This window comes from Oncorhynchus nerka, linkage group LG24 (genome assembly GCF_034236695.1).
Source record: "Oncorhynchus nerka isolate Pitt River linkage group LG24, Oner_Uvic_2.0, whole genome shotgun sequence".
Taxonomy (NCBI): domain Eukaryota; kingdom Metazoa; phylum Chordata; class Actinopteri; order Salmoniformes; family Salmonidae; genus Oncorhynchus; species Oncorhynchus nerka.
This window is the reverse complement of record NC_088419.1, coordinates 50,102,047-50,122,151: the sequence shown is the minus strand read 5'-3', so window position 1 is coordinate 50,122,151 and position 20,105 is coordinate 50,102,047. Positions and strand designations below refer to the sequence as shown.

Genomic DNA, 20,105 nt, shown 5'->3' with positions numbered 1-20,105 from the left:
CAGTTGTAATTAAGAAATTGTTCTCAACTGGCCTACCTGGTTAAATAAAGGTGAAATAAAATACATTATACGCCACGCTGATCCTCAACACAGGGGCCCCTCAGGGGTGCGTGCTCAGTCCCCTCCTGTACTCCATGTTCACTCATGACTGCACGGCCAGGCATGACTCCAACACCATCATTAAGTTTGCCGATGACACAACAGTGGTAGGCCTTATCACCGACAACGACGAGACAGTGCGTATGGCCCAGTACTTCACTGTGGCCAAGCTTCCTATCATCCAGGACCTCTATACCAGGCGGTGTCAGAGGAAAGCCCTAAAAATTGCCAAAGACTGTATAGAGTCTCGCTATTGTTATTTTACTGCTGCTCTTTAATTACTTATTCCTTTTATTTCTTATTCTTATTCATATTTTTTAAACTGCATTGTTGATTAGGGGCTTGTAAAGTAAGCATTTCACTATAAGGTTGTATTGTGTTGTATTCGACGCATGTGACTAATACAATTTGATTTGAAGTACTGTTCAAAACACGCACATCATGAATTGAAATTGGGCCTTCAAACAAATTAGCATGAAGGGAAGGACATCAGTCACACATCGAAAAAATAAATGTTTCATCGAAAAGGAATGTCATTCCTTTCTGGTCTAAATGCAGACGTGTGCATTACATTCTCATAAGCAGTGATTTTTATAGAGTTATGGAATGGGGAAGAAACCCCAATAACTCAGAGACATTGATGTCAATGTCGTCAGTCAATATGCAAAAAAATATGACATAATGTTACAATTTTCACTCAAGTTACTGAGATGGTTTTAAGAGTGTACCGGTCTTTGGGAAAGCCACCAGCATGCCAAGAGTCAACTCTCCGGCTAATGTCCGGAACTGAAACCTGAGAGCCAGACCAGCATGCATCACTCAGCCAGACCAGCATGCATCACCAGTGCTACAGGTCACAGTCAGTATGAAAGACACACTGTAATCGGCCTACTGTATACTACGATGTAAGATTTTAAATTGTTGATTTGACAGGTAGGATACAGTGAGACTTTGCTCAGGTTACAGAGAAGAAGGACACTGGGGAGTTGTGGGGCCTGTGTTTGACACAGGTCCACTGAAGAAGTTATGTCATCAAAGCTGGGGACACACCAAATAGTGTTTCAAGAGCACGGATTACTATGATGTGAAAAAAGCAACGGGTGCCAGTGTCATTACAGCTGCTCTCTAGTGTTCACCCCACCTCATCCATCCACCTCCTCTCTTGGGGCAGAGGGTAGTGTGAACGGTGGAGTCAGTTCCTTGAATCAGTCAGTTCCTTGAAGACTGAATGGTATTGGTCCCAACCAGAGACCCTCAAGGCATCAGGGACAACAAGAAGACTGCCTTATATAGCCCCACAGCTGTGGGAACTAATCAAGTCTGGCGACAGGTCGCTTGAATCAGGCCAGGCCTGAGCCTCAGCTGCTGTGGCACGGCCAAACACCCCTTCGACCAGCCTCAGAATGGTACGGCCCACACACCCCTATGTCTGTCCAGCCCTGGAGTGGAACGTCTCGTCAGACTTTCACTATGCTGGGTCAGAGGCACTGGTCTAGTGATGGTCACTACCGTAATAATTTAATTCACTTTAATTGGTAAGTGTGAAATAATATGATACCCCTGCCAAAAGGATACCCAAGCTAAGATACTACGATATGTACATTGCTTTTCCCTCAACATATTGGTATATCTTGTCTCACAAGATAGACCACTACATCAGGGTGTCTTTATGTGAAAACAACATAAGAGAGATGTCTGTATCGATGAGTAGCTTGCCAATCTATAATTGGCTCATCTGCTGAAACAGACAACACATACATGTGTGTAAAACGAGATTAAAGTTGTGGATGAAAGCTGCCAACTGGTGGCAGGTCTGACTGCGTGGCAGCAGTATCAGACTGGACTAGTGTCTTCCGACACGGCCCGACATGTCATGACCCCGTGACCTGGTGGGGCCTCTCCTTTCCAGGAGCTGCCTTGTCCGTGCGGTTAACTGTGGTGGCACACAGACAAGTGTCCTGCTTTTGAGGTGGCAAGATAAGATCCCCCCCCCCCCCAAACACAAACATAGAGAGCAAATCAAGTCATTTCTGTTGAATTTTTGCTACTGGGATTGGGGACTTACTGTCATTAGACTTCTCCCATTAAAGGGGTAACCTGAAGTTGCTACATCCATTTTTGGACTTGTAAATTAATAATATTACCCATTGATTCCTGAAGAATACGGCTTATTATAACTTGTTTTGCTCTAATGTTGTTATACACAGTAAATGTAAACAAACACTGTTTAGCCTCAAAACATATTTAAAACTAGAATTTTGATATCGCGGACGGTCAGTCATTGCATCCATAGCGCTGCCTATGAATTTGAGAGTGGATACATTTCTCCAGCCCTATCCCTCAGCTTTTTACCAAAATGGGAACGGGGAGAACGTTTTGTTATTGTTTCAACTGCTGATTGCCGCTTTAAAGGCAGGATGTGTAGAGGTCCACTACTGTAGACCTTTATTTTTTACAGGAGTCCAGAGATTGGCGCTGTGCTCCACTGAACTACATTATGGCCACCACAACATCGATGGGAAGGTGCTGTTTCAGGGGAATGTCACAGAGTCCAAGCTGTGGTGTGTGTGAGCTCAGCTGCAGGGGGACTTGACAGGTGAGAGGCCACTATGACAGGTGTAAGTCTCTGGTTAAGTTTCTGCTAGCATAGAGAGCCTACAGGAGATCACATTGAATTATAGCTATAATTTAAGGACTATAAACCTTTCCACAACAGAGTAACAAGTTATGGAATAGTTGCAATGGAATAGTCTTTTTTTTGGTCTTTTTTTATTTTATTATTAGTTTGTGCCTACATAGCCGTGTTAATGTAAACCATATTATTGAGAGACACGAAAAATGGGAATTCAAGATTCTTTTGGGGAAACTTTTCTGCCATTCCAGATCCTTCCAGACAAATCTTGGGCACATTTCTGAACAGGGCACAAGGGTGATATCTGGTTCCAATGATATGCACGGTGGGACAAAAAATACCTCTGTTTCCTCTAGATGCCTCTGTAAGTAGATACAAAGCCTTCAGAAAGTAATCAGACCACTTGACTTTTTCTAAATGTTGTTAGGTTACAGCCTTATTCTAGAATTGATACAATTGTTTTTCCCCCTAATCAGTCTACACACAATACTCCATAATGACGAAGCAAAAACTGGATTTTAGAAATGTTTGCTAATTTATTACAAATAAAAAACGTAAACATACATTTACATAAGTATTCAGACCCTTTAGTCAGTACTTTGTTGAAGCACCTTTGGCAGCGATTACAACCTTCTTGGGAATGACTCTGCAAGCTTGGCACACCAGTATTTGGGGAGTTTCCCCATTCTTCTCTGCAGATCCTCTCAAGCTCTGTCAGGTTGGATGAGGAGCGTTGCTGCACAGATATTTTCAGGTATCTCTAGAGATGTTAGATCGGGTTCAAGTCCGGGCTCTGGCTGGGCTATTTAAGGACATTCAGAGACTTGTCCAGAAGCTACTCCTGCGTTGTCTTGGCTGTGTGCTTAGGGTCATTGTCCTGTTGGAAGGTGAAACTTTACCCCAGTCTGAGGTCCTGAGCGCTCTGGAGCAGGTTTTCCTCAAGGATTTCTCTGTACTTTGCTCTGTTCATCTTTGCCTCAATCCTGACTAGTCTTCCAGTCCCTGCCGTTGAAAAACATCCGCACAGCATGATGCTGCCACCACCATGCTTCACTGTAGGGATGGTGCCAGGTTTCCTCCAGAAGTGACGCTTGGCATTCAGGTCAAATAGTTCAATCTTGGTTTCATAAGACCAGAGAATCTTGTTTCTCATGGTCCTAGTCTTTAGGTGCCTTTTGGCAAACTCCAAGAGGGCTGTCATGTGCCTTTTACTGAGAAATGGCTTCTGCCTGGACACTCTACCATAAGGGCCTGATTGGTGGAGTGCTGCAGAGATGGTTGTCCTTTTGGAAGGTTTTCCCATTTCCACAGAGGAACTCTCAAACTCTGTCAGAGTGACAATTGGATTCTTGGTCACCTCCCTGACCAAGGCCCTTCTCCCCAATTGCTCAGTTTGGCCTGGCGGCCACCTCTAGGGAGAGTCTTGGTGGTTCCAACCAAACTTCTTACATTTAAGAATGATGGAGGCCACTATGTTCTTGGGGACCTTCAATGATGTAGAAATGTTTTGGTACCCTTCCCCAGATCTGTGCCTCAACGCAATCCTGTTTCAGAGCTCTACGGACAATTCCCTCGACCTCAGCTTGGTTTTTACTCTGACATGCACTGTCAACTGTGGAACCTTATATAGGTAGGTGTGTGCCTTTCCAAATCATGTCCAATCAATTGAATTTACCACAGGTGGACTCCAATCATGTTGTCGCAACATCTCAAGGATGATCAATGGAAACAGGATGCACCTGAGCTCAATTTCGAGTCTCATAGCAAAGGGTCTGAATACTTATTAAGTAAGGTATTTCAGTTGTTATTTTGATAAATTTGCTAATTAAAAAAAAAACTGTTTGTGCTTTGTCATTATGGGGTATCGTGTGTAGACTGCTGAGGTTTTCCCCCCTCCATTTTAGAATAAGGCTGTAACGTAACAAAATGTGAAAAAGTCAAGGGGTCTGAGTACTTTCCAAAGGCACTGTATAATGTCAGTACTATCAGTTAACAGCCACTGGCTATATTTAGGCCCATGACAAGTGAGACCTGGCTCGGTGACCAAGTGCCCAGAAGCAGAGCAGTTGACTTATCAATTACAAATAACTTTTCCATGATCCACAGCTCTGATCTGGGTCAGCGATTGACTCTGGCTTACCCATTTGAAAAGCGTGAGCAATTTTGGTAACCTGAGATTCTGTCGCGATCTTATATTGTAGACCATCTTCTTTTATTTATGTGCTGATATAATTCAGTAGACACTTGTCAACTGTGAACTCAATGGCCAATACAGTATAGTAGTAATGTTATGCCAACATAGAAATCAGGTTCACCATTCATCAGTAAACTGGGATTGTTATGTTTTCACACCATTCTCCTGTTTAAATATATGCAAATCTTCTGTTCCATAATTGATCCATTCTCGTTGGAAATATACATATCAAAACAAATGTTGAGTTACTCATCTTCACATGTACCCCTCATTTTTTCGATTTTGGGGGAAACAAGTGGAAGTTCTTATTACCTACTATAATAATTCACGATCCAAAACTTTAGTAACAGTCACCGCTGCCCTCTAGTGGTGATGGATAAAGTTGGCAGTGCACCTGTTTTTTTGTAAAGGGAATTAATTACACAGTACATAGTAGGTAACACATTTCACAATTATAACTTTTCCTATGTATTACTTTTAGGACAAGGAGCAAAGAGTCTGTATGATACGAATTAGCATAGAAAATGTATCTGCATTTAATGTAATACCATTATCCTCTGTTTCAACAAAATCTCTGCAAAGCCAACCCTCTCACCGTCTTGGAGAGGGCACCATCTGTGGAGAGAAAGACATTCAGGTTAATACAATACAACATAAAGTCCTCCACAATGTCAATGCAATCTATGGTGCATTAATACTCACAAATGGCTGTTATTTAGTCACAATCATTATGAGATGATAATAACATATTATAAGGGGGTCATACATACTCGTGACAAGTTACAATGCCTTATAACCAGATCATAAGGTCTTATACCTGCATGCTTGAAGTAAGGTGTACCTGAATTAAATGATAGAAATAGCCTTGATCCCCAAACCCTGGTTATCAGGTCATAGTCTGGCTGTTACTTTGCATTGACATGACTGACCTCTTTTTCCTCTGCTGGCCTGGTCCCACTGCAACGTCCCACACAGACATATTCATCCTGCACATCACTTCTGTTCTCATAAAACTGAAGATCTAGGTTCCCCCACATAAACACATCAATCACAGTCAATCAATCAATCACTTTATTATCCCAGTTGGGAAAACTGTTTAAAAAAATGGACTGATGTGCTTTAAAGAACAGTTTAGAGCTTCACTCTAAGAGCTCAACTCTGGCATTGTCTTTTGCAGGACTTACTTCTGACTTGACGGGAGCCTTCTCAACCCTTTGACCGTAAAAGGATTAGCCTTATTGTTTCCTTTCTTGGATGAAGAACTGGGAACATCAGGGAGAGCGGCGGCCTGCATGGAAGAGGTCTCTCGATAGCCGTTACACCACACCACGTTGTTTTTGAATGTTGACAGGGAGATGTCCCCTAAGGTGGCACTCTTATTGGCTCGTGGGTGCCTCCTGATGACAGCGCTGCTCCTGAGTCGCTGGTTCCTCCGCAAGGCGTCCAACGAGGTGTGTGTTTGCTGCACTGTCAGCAGCTTGATGCCCATGTTGTTGATAGGTGAGTAGACTGTGCCATTTGGCTCATAGTAGGACAGCTCCTTGTCTCCACAATTCTGAGATTAATGGAAAAAGAGATCAAGTATAGGTATAGGAATAGGGGACCATTTGGGACGTAACCAAGGTCTCCAGATTCAATCTCATGGATCTACAGAGCATTCAAAGTATTGTTGAGCAATATGAATCATTCTAGTGTGGAAGTAAACTGGGAAGTTAAAACTTAGATGTTGGTTAACTCACTTGAAATGACCTTAGCATAGTGTGGCAGGTAAAACAGAGCATTTCATCATCTTGAACACTGTTGGGAAATCAGTTTTTCCTGAACTCAGTAACAGTGGCATGTATTTTAGTAATTAAACCTTACATAAGATTTCGCATGGACAGACTTTCACTGGCTCTAATCTGTATCAACCAAAACTAGACATAATAGAATAGAAGAGAATCATATCAATTTTGGTGTGACATTTACATCTGTCTTTTGCCTATGACGTGTATTCCAGGCTTTCTAGAATAAAGTGTAGCCTATTGGAAATATCATTTTTGAGCACGCATTTAAAAGTTCACATCATCAGACTGAAAGTAGCCTTTTTGCTTACCATGCAGAAGATAACTTTTTACATTCATCCGTCTGTTTGTGTTTGGAAAACGTGTCTCTTTTTTCAGATATAAGTGCATATTGTTGCTCCAAGTAGTCTCCAGTAGCGCTGTTGTTTTTACCTCTGATTGGTGGCATGGTAAAATCGAAGGGCTCTTCCTCGCAGCTTTTCAGCACCACCCATGTCCCCGGATGTGTAGGGATATGTGTGTGACAGGGGAAACGGCGCAATCTGTCACGTCTGAATTGTTCAATGAACCGCTCAGGGTCGTTGTAATGCTGAGATTGCGATATGACATCACATGTATTCTCTGCACACTCTCTTCTCTGATATGAAATTATTTTTCCGGACAGTTTGCCCTTGGTGCAAATATCAATCCTGTAACTACATGCATCTTGCGACCAGGCACCGACTCCGCCATTGCTCTCTGTTTGATCATAGTAATCAACACAGTCATCGCCGACCTCCAATAAATGTGCAGTTGAAAGTCGATCCTGTTCTTCTTTCGCACAACATTTAATATGTCGTTTCATGACACTTTGCTTTTATCATAGCCTATAACTTCATTAATTGTGGCGTAGGATTTTGTAGGCCCATGTTCATGACATTGGTCCACATTGTTGCGTAAAAGACTCCAGTCCCGTTACATGGTAACCACAGCATCAGCCGACATGACGCCGTACAACTATGGACTTTTTAACTATAGTACCATTTTTTATTAACTCGTTTTTGAAATGATTCATTCAACTTTTGAGGTATTTGATAACTGTCAATAAATGTGTCTTCGGGGCAGGCAATCAATTAGGGAATATTGCCTTAAAAAGAGGAGTGTCTTGCATACTTTTTTTTGCATTGAATTGTTATAGCATATTTGTAACACTTAGATGGAACAACCTTTCCAATATGCAATCAATAGGCCTAAGAAATATAATGACCCAGGGCCTATATGCTATAGCCTACAATACCTGGGCATGCTTGGCCTACACTGGCTGGACTGTGTAAAATAATAATAATAACCTAACTCATCATGACGCCCTTCCCTTGTCAAATCAGATTGTAATTGCTCACATACACATATTTAACAGATGTTATTGTGGGTGCAACGAAATGCGTGTGTCCCTTGTAAGAGGAAATATCAAATGACACATAATAGGATTCGCCTCACATACAGTTATTACAACTACTGTACTTAAACCACATCTACATATGTATTAAGGAAAGAAGGGGGGCTCTACTGGACGGGGCGCAAAAGACAAGCATGCGCAGTACCAACAATTTAGATTTAGACCACTTCCTGCTCCGAAAAGCTTACATTTATCGCGATAGATCCAATTTCGTACGTGTAGACGACGGCCTTGTCTTGGAATGAAACACAATCGCTTTATCTATCAAGAGTGAAATACATATTTGTCTGCCACTTTCGGAAAATATCAGATCGATGGGCTTTCTCTGAAACTGTAGCTATAATGGTCCATGACAGGAGTGAGTAAGCTCATGGTAAGTCGAAGTAGCTAACGTTAGCTAGTTAAATCTTGGTTTCGATACATTGTGAGCTTTCTAGCTAGCTAACTAACACCTATAGATTCGCTGGCTAGCTACGTTAACGTGATTAGCTTCTCTATGTCAGATTACTTGTTGGTGTGTGCCTTTCTGGTCAACGGCGCTTTAGGAAGAAGTTGTCCGCTAACGCTATCGACGTTAACATTAGCTAATCTCTTTAACTCGATACCAAAGATTTGTTTTGTGTCGATACTTGGTGGTTGCTAGCTAGCAATCAACATGCGCATCCTATTTGTCTAGTTAACGCGCTTATCCAAAAACGACAATAGTAGGTAGCCAACTAGTTTCGTTGGCCAGCTAGCTGGCTACTCTAGTTACTTAGCTAATTTAGTATGTGGACGGCGCGCTATTTTGTTTAGGTTGTCAGCCATTTAACATTAATTTGTTTTTGTCTTCCGTGTAAGTAACACTAGCAAGCTAGGACCAATAAGAACAACTAACGTAATGTTTGTCAGTTGACGTTATAGCATGATTGACCAGAAGTAATGAGTCGGATCACTATTATCCACTGCAGAGGGATAACGTTAGGTAACTTAGATGGCTAAAATGCCACAGACGTTGATGCTGATGCGAACGCAAACACGTTAGTGATCAGTATGAATTAGTTAGCTGACGTAGGTAACACTTGTGCATGTCGCGTTCTCTAGCTAGGTAGCAAGCTGTCTTGGGTTTTAGGTCGTTGCTTGGTGCAGTGAGATGACTAAACTATCACGCGAGACAGATACCATGCCTGTCTGTTGCAGCCAAACCCGTCGGTTGTGTGAAGTGTCGGATGGGGTTATTGACCAGTTTTAGCCCGGCTAACCTCTCCTTGCTGCTTTATCGGCCTGTCTGTTTGGTCATTAGGGCCCATAAACTGTCCGTAACATATGTGTCGCCTAATTACATTGTTTCTGCAGAGGAACCGCTGACCAAAGCTGCCAAAAAGCCTCCTTCCGTTTGTAAGCATATCCTCTAACCCTTGTTGCTATTTAAAGCACTGATCTGGCGGCAGAGGCGCAGATTTTTAATGTTGTCTGGTGTGTGGCTGTGCTGATGTGATGCAATGACGACTGCAGATTGTTTCGAGCTTTTCATGATTGTGTGTGTGTGTGTGTGTGTGTGTGTGTGTGTGTGTGTGTGTAGAGGATGAGAAGAGCACAGGTGCAGCAGCAGCGTTCAGGGCTGTGAGCTCAGTGACTCTCTCTGTGGGCTCAGGATGGCGCAGGGAGGCCCTCAGTTAGACTATCACATCCTGCAGGACCTCAAGCAGCGCTTCCCCGAGATCCCAGAGGGAGTAGTGTCCCAGTGCCTTCTGCAGGTATGCTACCGTAGCCAGACAGCTATGATCACACGCAATAATAGTGTGTCCCCCAAATGACACCTTATTCCCTATAGTGTATTACTTTGGCCGGGGCCATATGGACCCTGGTCAAAAGTAACATTTAAGCCCTGTTGCCACTGGCTCTTAAAATTAGGGCCAAATTCGAGCTGGCTCGAATGGAATTCTCAACTTTGAGCTGGATCTAAGGAAATCCGAGCCAGTGCAGCCCAGTTTCACAACTGGTGCCAGTTCGATTAGAATTCGGGTTGGGGATGCTGTTACCATGCAACCACCAAGCTGATCACTGCTGGATGCGGACAAAACGCTAGCTCTTCTGAGCACATGGACAAGCAGTACTGCAGTAGTTAGACATGAAACAAATGACCACCATAGCTGTATCCTTTATTTATTAATGTATGCACTAAACAATAACCTTTATGAGAACAGAGCCCTCAATGCTAGCTAGCTACCTAACATTAGCTAGCAAATCAGTCTAAAGAAGCGAACAGGTATTTTAGCTGGCCAGGCTCTATCGAAAGCTAGCTAGCTGTCATCTGGTTTGCTTGGATAGCTAGCTAATAGACCATGGCATGAGAGATAGGAATTAAGCTAGCTAGACTTGTATGCTAACGACAACGCTAATGTCAGCGAGCTAAATACATGGCTCTGAGTCTGGCTTGCACTGGCAGGAGTATGGGGTAATGTTAGTTACAGGGGGAATTTCATTCTTCAACATCTCGCTAGCTAGAAGCCAGCTGCAGTCACATATTGGCTGCCTAGCAACATTATATCATTTATCATTTCCGGAGGCAGTGGAAACGCTTTGAAGTCAACCTAGGTTGGGCCCATTTTAAGGCCAGTGGAAAGGGGCTTTAGTGTACTGCATAGGGAATTAGGGTGCCATTTGGGGCTCACTCAGGCTACAAACATGCACTGATTCTCTCATTGAAATGCCTGTATGCTGCTTCACGGATCTAGGCTTACACATGTATGCCTATATATGAAGTTGAACATCGCCTCCCGAGTGGCACACTGCATCGCAGTTCTAGCTGTGCCACTAGAGATCCTGGTTCGAGTCCAGGCTCTGTCGCAGTCGGCCGCGACCGGGAGACCCATGGGGTGGCGCAAAATTGGCCCAGCATTGTCCGAGTTCGCGCTCTAGCGGCTCATGTAGTGGGCTGTAATTACCACTTGGATACCATGAAATTTGGGAGAATAAAGAGTTAAACTTCTTTTTTTTAAACATTGACAGTTGTTTGTGTGGTTTAGTTTGATGATCTGTTATGACCCCAGGAAGTTAGTATGCCTCTGTTTTTCTATTGTAAATCGACAGACCAGTGACCCCTATAGAACTACAACATCAGTCTGGGCCCCATCACTGAACCTTTTATCCTGTCTCCTTTCCTCCTCCAGAACAACAATAACCTGGATATATGCTGTCACCTGCTGGCTCAGGAGAGTAACAGATACCTCTATGGGGAGTACCAAAGTCCAGAGGAGGCCCGCCTGAGCCGGAACCACATGCTGCACATCCAGCTAGGGGGCTACCCCCCCTCGGAGGCGGGCAAGGACAACGGAGGCGGGCGGTCCCTGGTGCACAGCTCCAGTGACGGTTACATCGAGCCCCAGCGCGTCGGCTTCACGGAGCCCCTCTCGGCCCCCGCCACCATAGCCCCCTCGCTGGGGTACAACCCCTTCTTCATGAATGACCACGGGGGACGCACGGCCAGCACCCCCACTCCGCCTCCCGTGCAGGGAATGTCCCCTACCTACTCGCCTGTTCCTCGCTACACCATGAACCCTATCACTGTCACTCTGTCCCAGAACCTGCCCAACGCCCCCCAGGCCCTGCAGATCCCCGCCGGTCACTATGGCAACAGTGGCGGTAATGCCCTCTACATCCGGCCCTCCCCCTCCCAGAGCCCGCAGCCCTCCCCCTGGCCCTCGTCCGGGCAGCCTGTGTATCAGCCCTTGCCCTACACCACTCCCACCTACCAGTCCCCGTATAGCTCGCCCCAGCACCAACCCCAACAGCAGGTGCAGCCCCAACAGCAGGTGCAGCCCCAACAGCAGGTGCAGCCCCAACAGCAGGTGCAGCCCCAACAGCAGGTGCAGCACCAACAGCAGGTGCAGCACCAACAGCAGGTGCAGCACCATCCCCAGCACCAAACCCAGCACCAGCAGACCCATGTCTTCCTGCCCATCAGCCCTCCCACCTTGGCCAGCATGCCCTACCACCACCAGCAACAACAGCAGCAGCAGCAGCCCATCTACCGGCCGTACCTACCCAAGAGCTCCCTGAAGAACCAGATTGAGATCACCCTGGAGGGCCCGCGGCCCCGCAGCAACTCCCCCGTGCACTGCCCCCCGGGACAGACTCTCTACATGGCTACCAGCCCCTCGCCCAGCTCACCCCAGCGGGGCCTCAGCCTGAGCGGGGGGAGCTCTGCCACCTTCCACCCCGGGGTATACCTGCCCCAGTGCCCCGCGCGGCCCCGGCCCACTTCCTCACCCCAGCCAGGCAGCCAGGCGGGCTACACCTTTAAGATCAAAGTGTCCCCAGGCCAGGCCCAGCAGCAGAGGCCGCTCTCAGGTTCCCCTCCAGTGGCCGCCTCTCCTGAATCTCTGCTCAACATGGTGGACCAGGGGGAGCATCACGCGCTGGCCCCGGCACCCATCCTGCCCATCTCAGCCCTGCCCGGTAACATCGTCAGCCACATCGCCAACCGCATGCCGCGCCGCTCCAGCTCGGGCTCCGACGACTACGCTTACACCCAGGGTAAGCACGGCTTATGAACGGATACGTTTGTGTGTGTGTGCGCACGCTCACAGAACCATGTATGCGTTCCTGCACATCCGCATGCCGTATCCGGCCCACCTCCCGACCCGTCCCACCTGTTTGAAGCCCTGTCTTCCCACCACTGTGTCCCCCAGCTCTCCTGCTGCACCAGAGGGCCCGGATGGAGCGTCTGCTGAAGGAGCTGCTGATGGAGAGGCAGAAGCTGGAGCAGCTGAAGGCAGACGTCAACGACATGGAGTACGACGCCCTCCAGAGACGGTTCAGGCGAGTCAACAGCACCAGCCTCATCCCCCGGGTAAGAGGGACACACACACATATACGGGGGGAGCAACACGCAGATGTGATTGCATAGGCATCCCTAAACACATACATCGGTGAGGTTTAAATGCATGATCACGTGCACGCATATACACACTCCTTTTGAAGGCATAGTACTTAACATGTTTTTTCTTTTTTGCACACACACACACCTTTGAATGCTTAGGCACACAAACACGTTTGAAGGCACACATACAAACACACGCACATTAGCTACATACATGTATAAAAAAATATATATATATATATTATATGTATATGTGTATATTTCTGTGAAATTTGTATACAAACAGTAAATCAATGCAGGGTATAGAGTTGTCTCAATACAGAGTTGTCTACATTTGTATTTTTTTGGTCTCATCCAACCCACCGGTGTTCTGCGGCTGTTCCAGCCTGAAGAGATGACCCGGTTGCGCAGTCTGAACAGACAGCTACAGATTGATGTTGACTGTACCCTGAAGGAGACGGATCTTCTGCAGTCTCTAGGTACACACACACACACACACACACACACACACACACACACACACACACACACACACACAGAGAAACACACAAACAGGCGTTTGAAGATGCAATATGTACAAGAGCACACATTCAGGTGTCAAATAACAGATGCTGTATGAGTTGTGTAATTTGTCATCAGGGAAGTTTGATCCGCAAGCCGAGAACAACTTTTATAAGAACATTCAGACCGGTCCGGTGGTACCGCCCAAGCCAGGAAGAAAAGGTGAGATACAGGATGTCGTCTGTTGTACCACTGTAAACATTGGTAGGACTTTCTTTTTAAGGGGGCAATCTGTGGTTGGTACATCCAGTTTTTGGACTTAAATGAATTATATATGCCCTCTGTTTCTTGAAGGATTTCAGACCAACCCTCTTCCTGTAGGTCTACTGTCCTATAGGATTTCAGACCAACCCTCTTCGTGGAGGTCTACTGTCTTGTAGGATTTCAGACCAACCCTCTTCCTGGAGGTCTACTGTCCTATAGGATTTCAGACCAACCCTCTTCCTGGAGGTCTACTGTCCTGTAGGATTTCAGACCAACCCTCTTCCTGGAGGTCTACTGTCTTGTAGGATTTCAGACCAACCCTCTTCCTGGAGGTCTACTGTCTTGTAGGATTTCAGACCAACCCTCTTCCTGGAGGTCTACTGTCCTGTAGGATTTCAGACCAACCCTCTTCCTGGAGGTCTACTGTCCTGTAGGATTTCAGACCAACCCTCTTCCTGGAGGTCTACTGTCCTGTAGTATTTCAGACCAACCCTCTTCCTGGAGGTCTACTGTCCTATAGGATTTCAGACCAACCTTCTTCCTGGAGGTCTACTGTCCTATAGGATTTCAGACCAACCCTCTTCCTGGAGGTCTACTGTCCTGTAGGATTTCAGACCAACCCTCTTCCTGGAGGTCTACTGTCTTGTAGGATTTCAGACCAACCCTCTTCATGGAGGTCTACTGTCCTGTAGGATTTCAGACCAACCCTCTTCCTGGAGGTCTACTGTCCTGTAGGATTTCAGTTCAACCCTCTTCCTGGAGGTCTACTGTCCTGTAGGATTTCAGACCAACCCTCTTCCTGGAGGTCTACTGTCCTATTGGATTTCAGACCAACCCTCTTCCTGGAGGTCTACTGTCCTGTAGGATTTCAGACCAACCCTCTTCCTGGAGGTCTACTGTCCTGTAGGATTTCAGACCAACCCTCTTCCTGGAGGTCTACTGTCTTGTAGGATTTCAGACCAACCCTCTTCCTGGAGGTCTTACTGTCCTGTAGGATTTCAGACCAACCCTCTTCCTGGAGGTCTTACTGTCCTGTAGGATTTCAGACCAACCCTCTTCCTGGAGGTCTACTGTCTTGTAGGATTTCAGACCAACCCTCTTCATGGAGGTCTACTGTCCTGTAGGATTTCAGACCAACCCTCTTCCTGGAGGTCTACTGTCCTGTAGGATTTCAGTTCAACCCTCTTCCTGGAGGTCTTACTGTCCTGTAGGATTTCAGACCAACCCTCTTCCTGGAGGTCTTACTGTCCTGTAGGATTTCAGACCAACCCTCTTCCTGGAGGTCTACTGTCTTGTAGGATTTCAGACCAACCCTCTTCATGGAGGTCTACTGTCCTGTAGGATTTCAGACCAACCCTCTTCCTGGAGGTCTACTGTCCTGTAGGATTTCAGTTCAACCCTCTTCCTGGAGGTCTTACTGTCCTGTAGGATTTCAGACCAACCCTCTTCCTGGAGGTCTACTGTCTTGTAGGATTTCAGACCAACCCTCTTCATGGAGGTCTACTGTCTTGTAGGATTTCAGACCAACCCTCTTCCTGGAGGTCTACTGTCCTGTAGGATTTCAGTTCAACCCTCTTCCTGGAGGTCTACTGTCCTACTGGATTTCAGACCAACCCTCTTCCTGGAGGTCTACTGTCCTTTAGGATTTCAGACCAACCCTAATTTAGCAGTTTTGATTCAGCTAGCGAAGGTCTTGTTGAGCAGCTAATTACTAGAATCCGGTGTGTTAAATTAGGGTTGGACTGAGAACCCACAGGACGGTAGATCTCCAGGAAGAGGGTTGGGCAGCCCTGCTATATAGCCTCAAAACGTGGTTAAAACTATAATTTTGGTTTCATGGATGGTCAGTCCTTGCATCTATCTATATCTCTTGAGTTTGAGAGTGGTTCCATTTCTCCAGCCCCGTACCTCAGCTGTTTACGAAAACAGTGGTGGGGTGTCTGCTTTGTTATTGTTTGAACAGCAGGTTTCCCCTCTGCGGTATAGCCTAGCTCTTTATAACTTGTTTTATGCATGTATGAGCCTTTTTTATAATGCCTTGTATTACATTTTACAGAATATTGCTTGTTTTAGTTTTTTCCTCAAATGCTCTCTGATCACTCCCTATCAGTAGACCAAATGTGATAAATGATCGAGTGACCATGCCTTTTGTCGATTTACTTTTGTGTTGCAGAGACTCCCTGTGTGGACATTCTCCAAATGTTTTTGAAAGCATTTCCTTCTCAAACAGGTCTTAAAATGGTGCCGTCTGTTTGTATGATTGGTGTGTGTGTGGTGTAATGACTTTAATTTAATTTCGTGCTTGATATTGTAACTCACCTTATTCGCCACTAAATAGTCTCACCCTCGTTGGTGATATACGACAGCCATTTTGCACCAGAAGGCTCACCACTACCACACCAGCTATAGCAGTGGAAGGATTGTGGCAATTTGATCCTGTATATGACAGTAGTAGGATAAAGGAGCAGGTTATGCATCTAGCTATGACACCAGTGTGGTCGACACCCCTGCGCTTGCCATGAATGCCTATGGGATCCTTGCTGAACAACGAGTTAGGTCCTCTGTTAACATCCCATTGGAAGGACTTAAAAAAAAAAAAAAAATCCTCCCCTGTTATGTTTGGTACTGTGACGATGAACCGGTCACGCCAGTTTTGCAGAGGGCGAGACCTGCCTCTTCATTTCGATGAAACCAGTGGGTGAGCAGTGCGGTTTCGTGTGAGGCTCGCGCTGCTCAGAATAAAATTACGCTGGTTCAGTTGACAAGATTCCGTTGCGCGGCTCATGCCCGAGAACACTTGATAAAGTGGCTTGCTGTCTTCTCCTGCCGGCAAAATGCGGTGTAAAAGAAACACTGTTTTCCTAACGCCCCAGTTGACCTCCTCTGTAAGACTTGTGGTATTTGCTGCGTTTGTTGGTGCGATACTAAGTAGAGCTGGGAATCGCCAAGGACCTCACGAGACAATATTATCACCATATTTAGGTGCCGATGCGATATGTATTACGATTCTTACAATTCTATATGTATTGCAATTTAATGTTCTAAGCATATTGCTGAGAAAACAAGTTTTGGTTAAGGAAATTAAAGTGCTGAAAACATGCTTGCTCACGATTGAGAACAAGCTATAGGATGAAACATACAGGAGTTTTGGGGGCAGGAATAGCTGACTAGCGCTAGTTAACGCTAAGTACTGAAGTAAAAAAAAAAGTTAAAAAAGTGTGTGTATGTGACAGGTTAAAGGACATATTCATAGCCTGTTATACATTGAAAAGTATTAGTAAGTTCATAGTATGTGAGGATCTTAAAACATCTAAGGTTAAAAAGATGCATTCAGTATTAGTTGATAGAGATTGATAACATTCATATAATTGTGTTAAAGTTCAAATCTGTCAAAGGGTACGAATTGTGAGAGTAATGTGTAAACGTTATATTGATTACTTTATTTTGTGGTGCCTAAAAGTGTTAATCTGTGATCTACGAAATGCTTTTAATCTATGAGCCGGAGATCGATTGCTCTGGTCTCCACCCATATTCCTGGGGAAATTCGCGGTCTTTTCTCATTGAACTAAATGTTGACTTGAGAATACAACACCGTATCACTCTCGTGATTATTTCTCCCCTGTTTTCAGGTACTTTATTGATGATAAAAATAGTAATTTAAATGTTATAACTAGCGAACATGTCAAGAGTGTTTAAGGTGTGTTTTAGTAACGTCTTGAGGAAGTTAGAGTTAAGTTTGAAGAGAGTAATATTAGCCCTGCTCGATTGAAGTGAAGGATAGCATCGTACTGAGAGTAGCTGCCATTTTATGTCGATTGTGAATGGTCGTGCGTGTTGTTAATAAGATATTTTGCTGTGTTATTTGTATAATGGGTTTTCTGTTATGTAATGTGTTACTTTTGTGAAATGATTGAACTATACGTTGAATTGAGAATACAACACCGTATCACTGTCGTGATTATTTCTCCCCTGTTTTCAGGGGCGTAACATGTATATATATATATACTTGGAGTCAAATATCTATATATTATTGTCCCAAAATAACATTGCAGTATGTACAGTGAAAAAATGTTTACCGCAACGTGTAAAGTGTTTTATCTGATCTAAAACAAAATATCTCAAGACATTTTCCATATGCTCAAAGCATATTTCTCATGTTTTTACGCCCCTGTTAGGGAGCATTTCTCCTTCGCCAAGATAATCCATCAACCTGATTGGTATGGCATATCAAGAAGCTGATTTAAACAGCATGATCATTACACGGGTGCACCTTGTTCTGGGGACAATAAAGGCCACTCTAAAATGTGCACTTTTGTCACACAAACCAATGCCACAGATGTCTCAAGTTTTGAGGGAGTGTGCAATTGGCATGCTGACCGCAGGAATGTCCACCCGAGCTGTTGCCAGAGAATTCAATGTTAATTTCTCTACCATAAGCCACCTCTAATGTTGTTTTTGAGAATTTGGCAGTATGTCCAACCGGCCTCCCAACCCGCAAACCATGTGTATGGTGTCATGTGGGAGAGCGGTTTGCTGATGAACCGAGTGCCCCATGGTGGCGGTGGGGTTATGGTATGGGCAGGCATAAGCTACGAACACCAATTGCATTTTATCGATGGCAATTTGAATGCACAGAAATACCGTGATGAGATCCTGAGGTCTGTTGTGAGGCCCATTTTCTTTGAAGGTATCTGTAACCAAAAGATTAATATCTGTATTCCCAGTCATGTGAAATCCATAGATTAGGGCCTAATGAATGTATTTAAATTGGCTGATTTATGGACTGTAACTCAGTAAAATCTTTGAAATTGTTGCATTGTTGCATATTTAAATTTTGGTTCGGTATAACTATCGATAATTTTATTTCCCACCCCCCCACTATTACTAATGCTAAGACCGTATACAGTGCATTCGGAAATTGTTCAGACCACTTGACTTTTTCCACATTTTGTTATGATACAGCCTTATTCTAAAATTGATTAAATAAAATATTTTCCTCATCAATCTACACACAAAACCCCATAATGAAATGTCTGCAAATTTATTAAAAGTAGAAAAGAGAACCGAGAAACTTCCAGAAGGACAACCATCTCTGCAGTACTCCACCAATCAGGCCTTAATGGTAGTGGCCAGACGGAAGCCATTTCTCAGTAAAAGGCACACGACAACCCGCTTGGAGTTTGCCAAAGGGCACCTATAGGACTCCGTTCATGAGAAACAAGATTCTCTGGTCTGATGGAACTCTTTGGCCTGAATGCCAGGAAACATGGCACCATCCCTACGGTGACGTATGGTGGTGGCAGCATCATGCTGTGGGGATGTTTTTAAGTGGCAGGCACTGGGAGACTAGTCAGGATCAAGGGAAAGATGAACGGCGCAAAGTATGGAGAGATCCTTGATGAAAACCTGCTCCAGAGTACTCAGGACCTCCGACTGAGGTGAAGGTTCACCTTCCAACAAGACAACGACCCTAAGCACACAGCCAAGACGACGCAGGAGTGGCTTCGGGACAAGTCTCAATGTCTTTGAGTGAACCCAATCGAACATCTCTGGAGACCTGAAAATAGTTGTGCAGCGACGCTCCCCTTCCAACCTGACGATGCTTGAGAGGATCTGCAGATTAGAATGGGAGAAGCCTCTCAAATACAGGTGTGCTAAGCTTGTAGCGTCATACCTAAGAAGAATCGTAATCGCTGTGAAAGGTGCTTCAACAAATACTGATTAATGGGTCTGAATACTTGTGATTTTAAATAAAAATAAAATTTACACTAATTTCTACACTTGTTTTTGCTTTGTCATTATGGGGTATTGTGTGTAGATTGAGGGGGAAAATACGATTTTAATCCATTTTAGAATAAGGCTGTAAAGTAACAAAATGTGGAAAAAGCCAAGGGGGTCTGAATACTTTCCGAATGCACTGTATGTTTTTTGTTAATGACGCTAAGCCTGTATGTGTGCCCCTCTCCCAGAGGGGGAGCGGAACCCCAAGCCTGCTGTCGCGGGGCCCCAGAGGGACGAGGACTTTGAGGGAGCCCAGTGGAGCTGTGAAGAATGCACCTTCCTCAACCACCCTGCACTCAACCGCTGTGAACAGTGCGAAATGCCGCGCTACACCTGAACCGTTCCGGACAGTAGTCCCCCCCCCTCCCCCTCCTTACTTCCTTTTCCTGTAAACTCCTCTGCCCATGTTCTTGTGTAATGACCCTCCTTCCCTGTCAATCTATATATAAGCCCCTCCCACCTGTTGAGGAAGAGCCACCCCTTCACCCCCACTCCCCACTTTGTCTCATTAGAGGAACTCACCCATGCACTTTGACCCTTGTCTCCATTGG

At 45.0% G+C, this 20,105-nt stretch overlaps 2 protein-coding genes across 4 annotated transcripts; one reads left to right on the top strand and one right to left on the bottom strand.

Annotated features, from left to right (window-relative positions):
* Positions 1-5,960: 5,960 nt before the first annotated feature.
* Positions 5,961-7,644, bottom strand: LOC115107363 (uncharacterized). The gene is made up of 3 exons (XM_029630756.2): positions 7,021-7,644; positions 6,665-6,722; positions 5,961-6,480 (listed from the first exon to the last, which is right to left on the bottom strand). The coding sequence occupies exons 1-3, from the start codon at positions 7,551-7,553 to the stop codon at positions 6,106-6,108; spliced, it is 966 nt and encodes a 321-aa protein (XP_029486616.1). The 5' UTR covers positions 7,554-7,644; the 3' UTR covers positions 5,961-6,105.
* A 651-nt stretch (positions 7,645-8,295) lies between these two features.
* Positions 8,296-20,047, top strand: LOC115108080 (TGF-beta-activated kinase 1 and MAP3K7-binding protein 3-like). Of its 3 annotated transcripts, XM_029632029.2 has the most exons (8): positions 8,296-8,517; positions 9,480-9,521; positions 9,706-9,880; positions 11,297-12,662; positions 12,818-12,978; positions 13,394-13,487; positions 13,648-13,731; positions 19,743-20,047. In XM_029632029.2, the coding sequence occupies exons 3-8, from the start codon at positions 9,779-9,781 to the stop codon at positions 19,889-19,891; spliced, it is 1,956 nt and encodes a 651-aa protein (XP_029487889.1). In that variant the 5' UTR covers positions 8,296-8,517; positions 9,480-9,521; positions 9,706-9,778; the 3' UTR covers positions 19,892-20,047. The 3 variants fall into 3 exon arrangements, with proteins under 3 accessions (XP_029487889.1, XP_029487887.1, XP_029487890.1); XM_029632027.2 differs by lacking the exon at positions 9,480-9,521; XM_029632030.2 differs by lacking the exons at positions 9,480-9,521; positions 9,706-9,880.
* Positions 20,048-20,105: the final 58 nt, after the last annotated feature.

What these genes read in the sequence shown, in the direction of transcription:
- LOC115107363 (XM_029630756.2), bottom strand. Translation starts at nt 7,553, where the DNA reads ATGAAACGACATATTAAATGTTGTGCGAAAGAAGAACAGGATCGACTT. An exon ending in AAAAAGTTATCTTCTGCATG is followed by an intron (nt 6,723 to 7,020) that starts GTAAGCAAAAAG and finishes ATTTCCCAACAG; the next exon opens with TGTTCAAGATGATGAAATGC. An exon ending in CTATGCTAAGGTCATTTCAA is followed by an intron (nt 6,481 to 6,664) that starts GTGAGTTAACCA and finishes CATTAATCTCAG; the next exon opens with AATTGTGGAGACAAGGAGCT.
- LOC115108080 (XM_029632027.2), top strand. Translation starts at nt 9,779, where the DNA reads ATGGCGCAGGGAGGCCCTCAGTTAGACTATCACATCCTGCAGGACCTC. An exon ending in CGACTACGCTTACACCCAGG is followed by an intron (nt 12,663 to 12,817) that starts GTAAGCACGGCT and finishes TGTGTCCCCCAG; the next exon opens with CTCTCCTGCTGCACCAGAGG. An exon ending in GGATCTTCTGCAGTCTCTAG is followed by an intron (nt 13,488 to 13,647) that starts GTACACACACAC and finishes ATTTGTCATCAG; the next exon opens with GGAAGTTTGATCCGCAAGCC.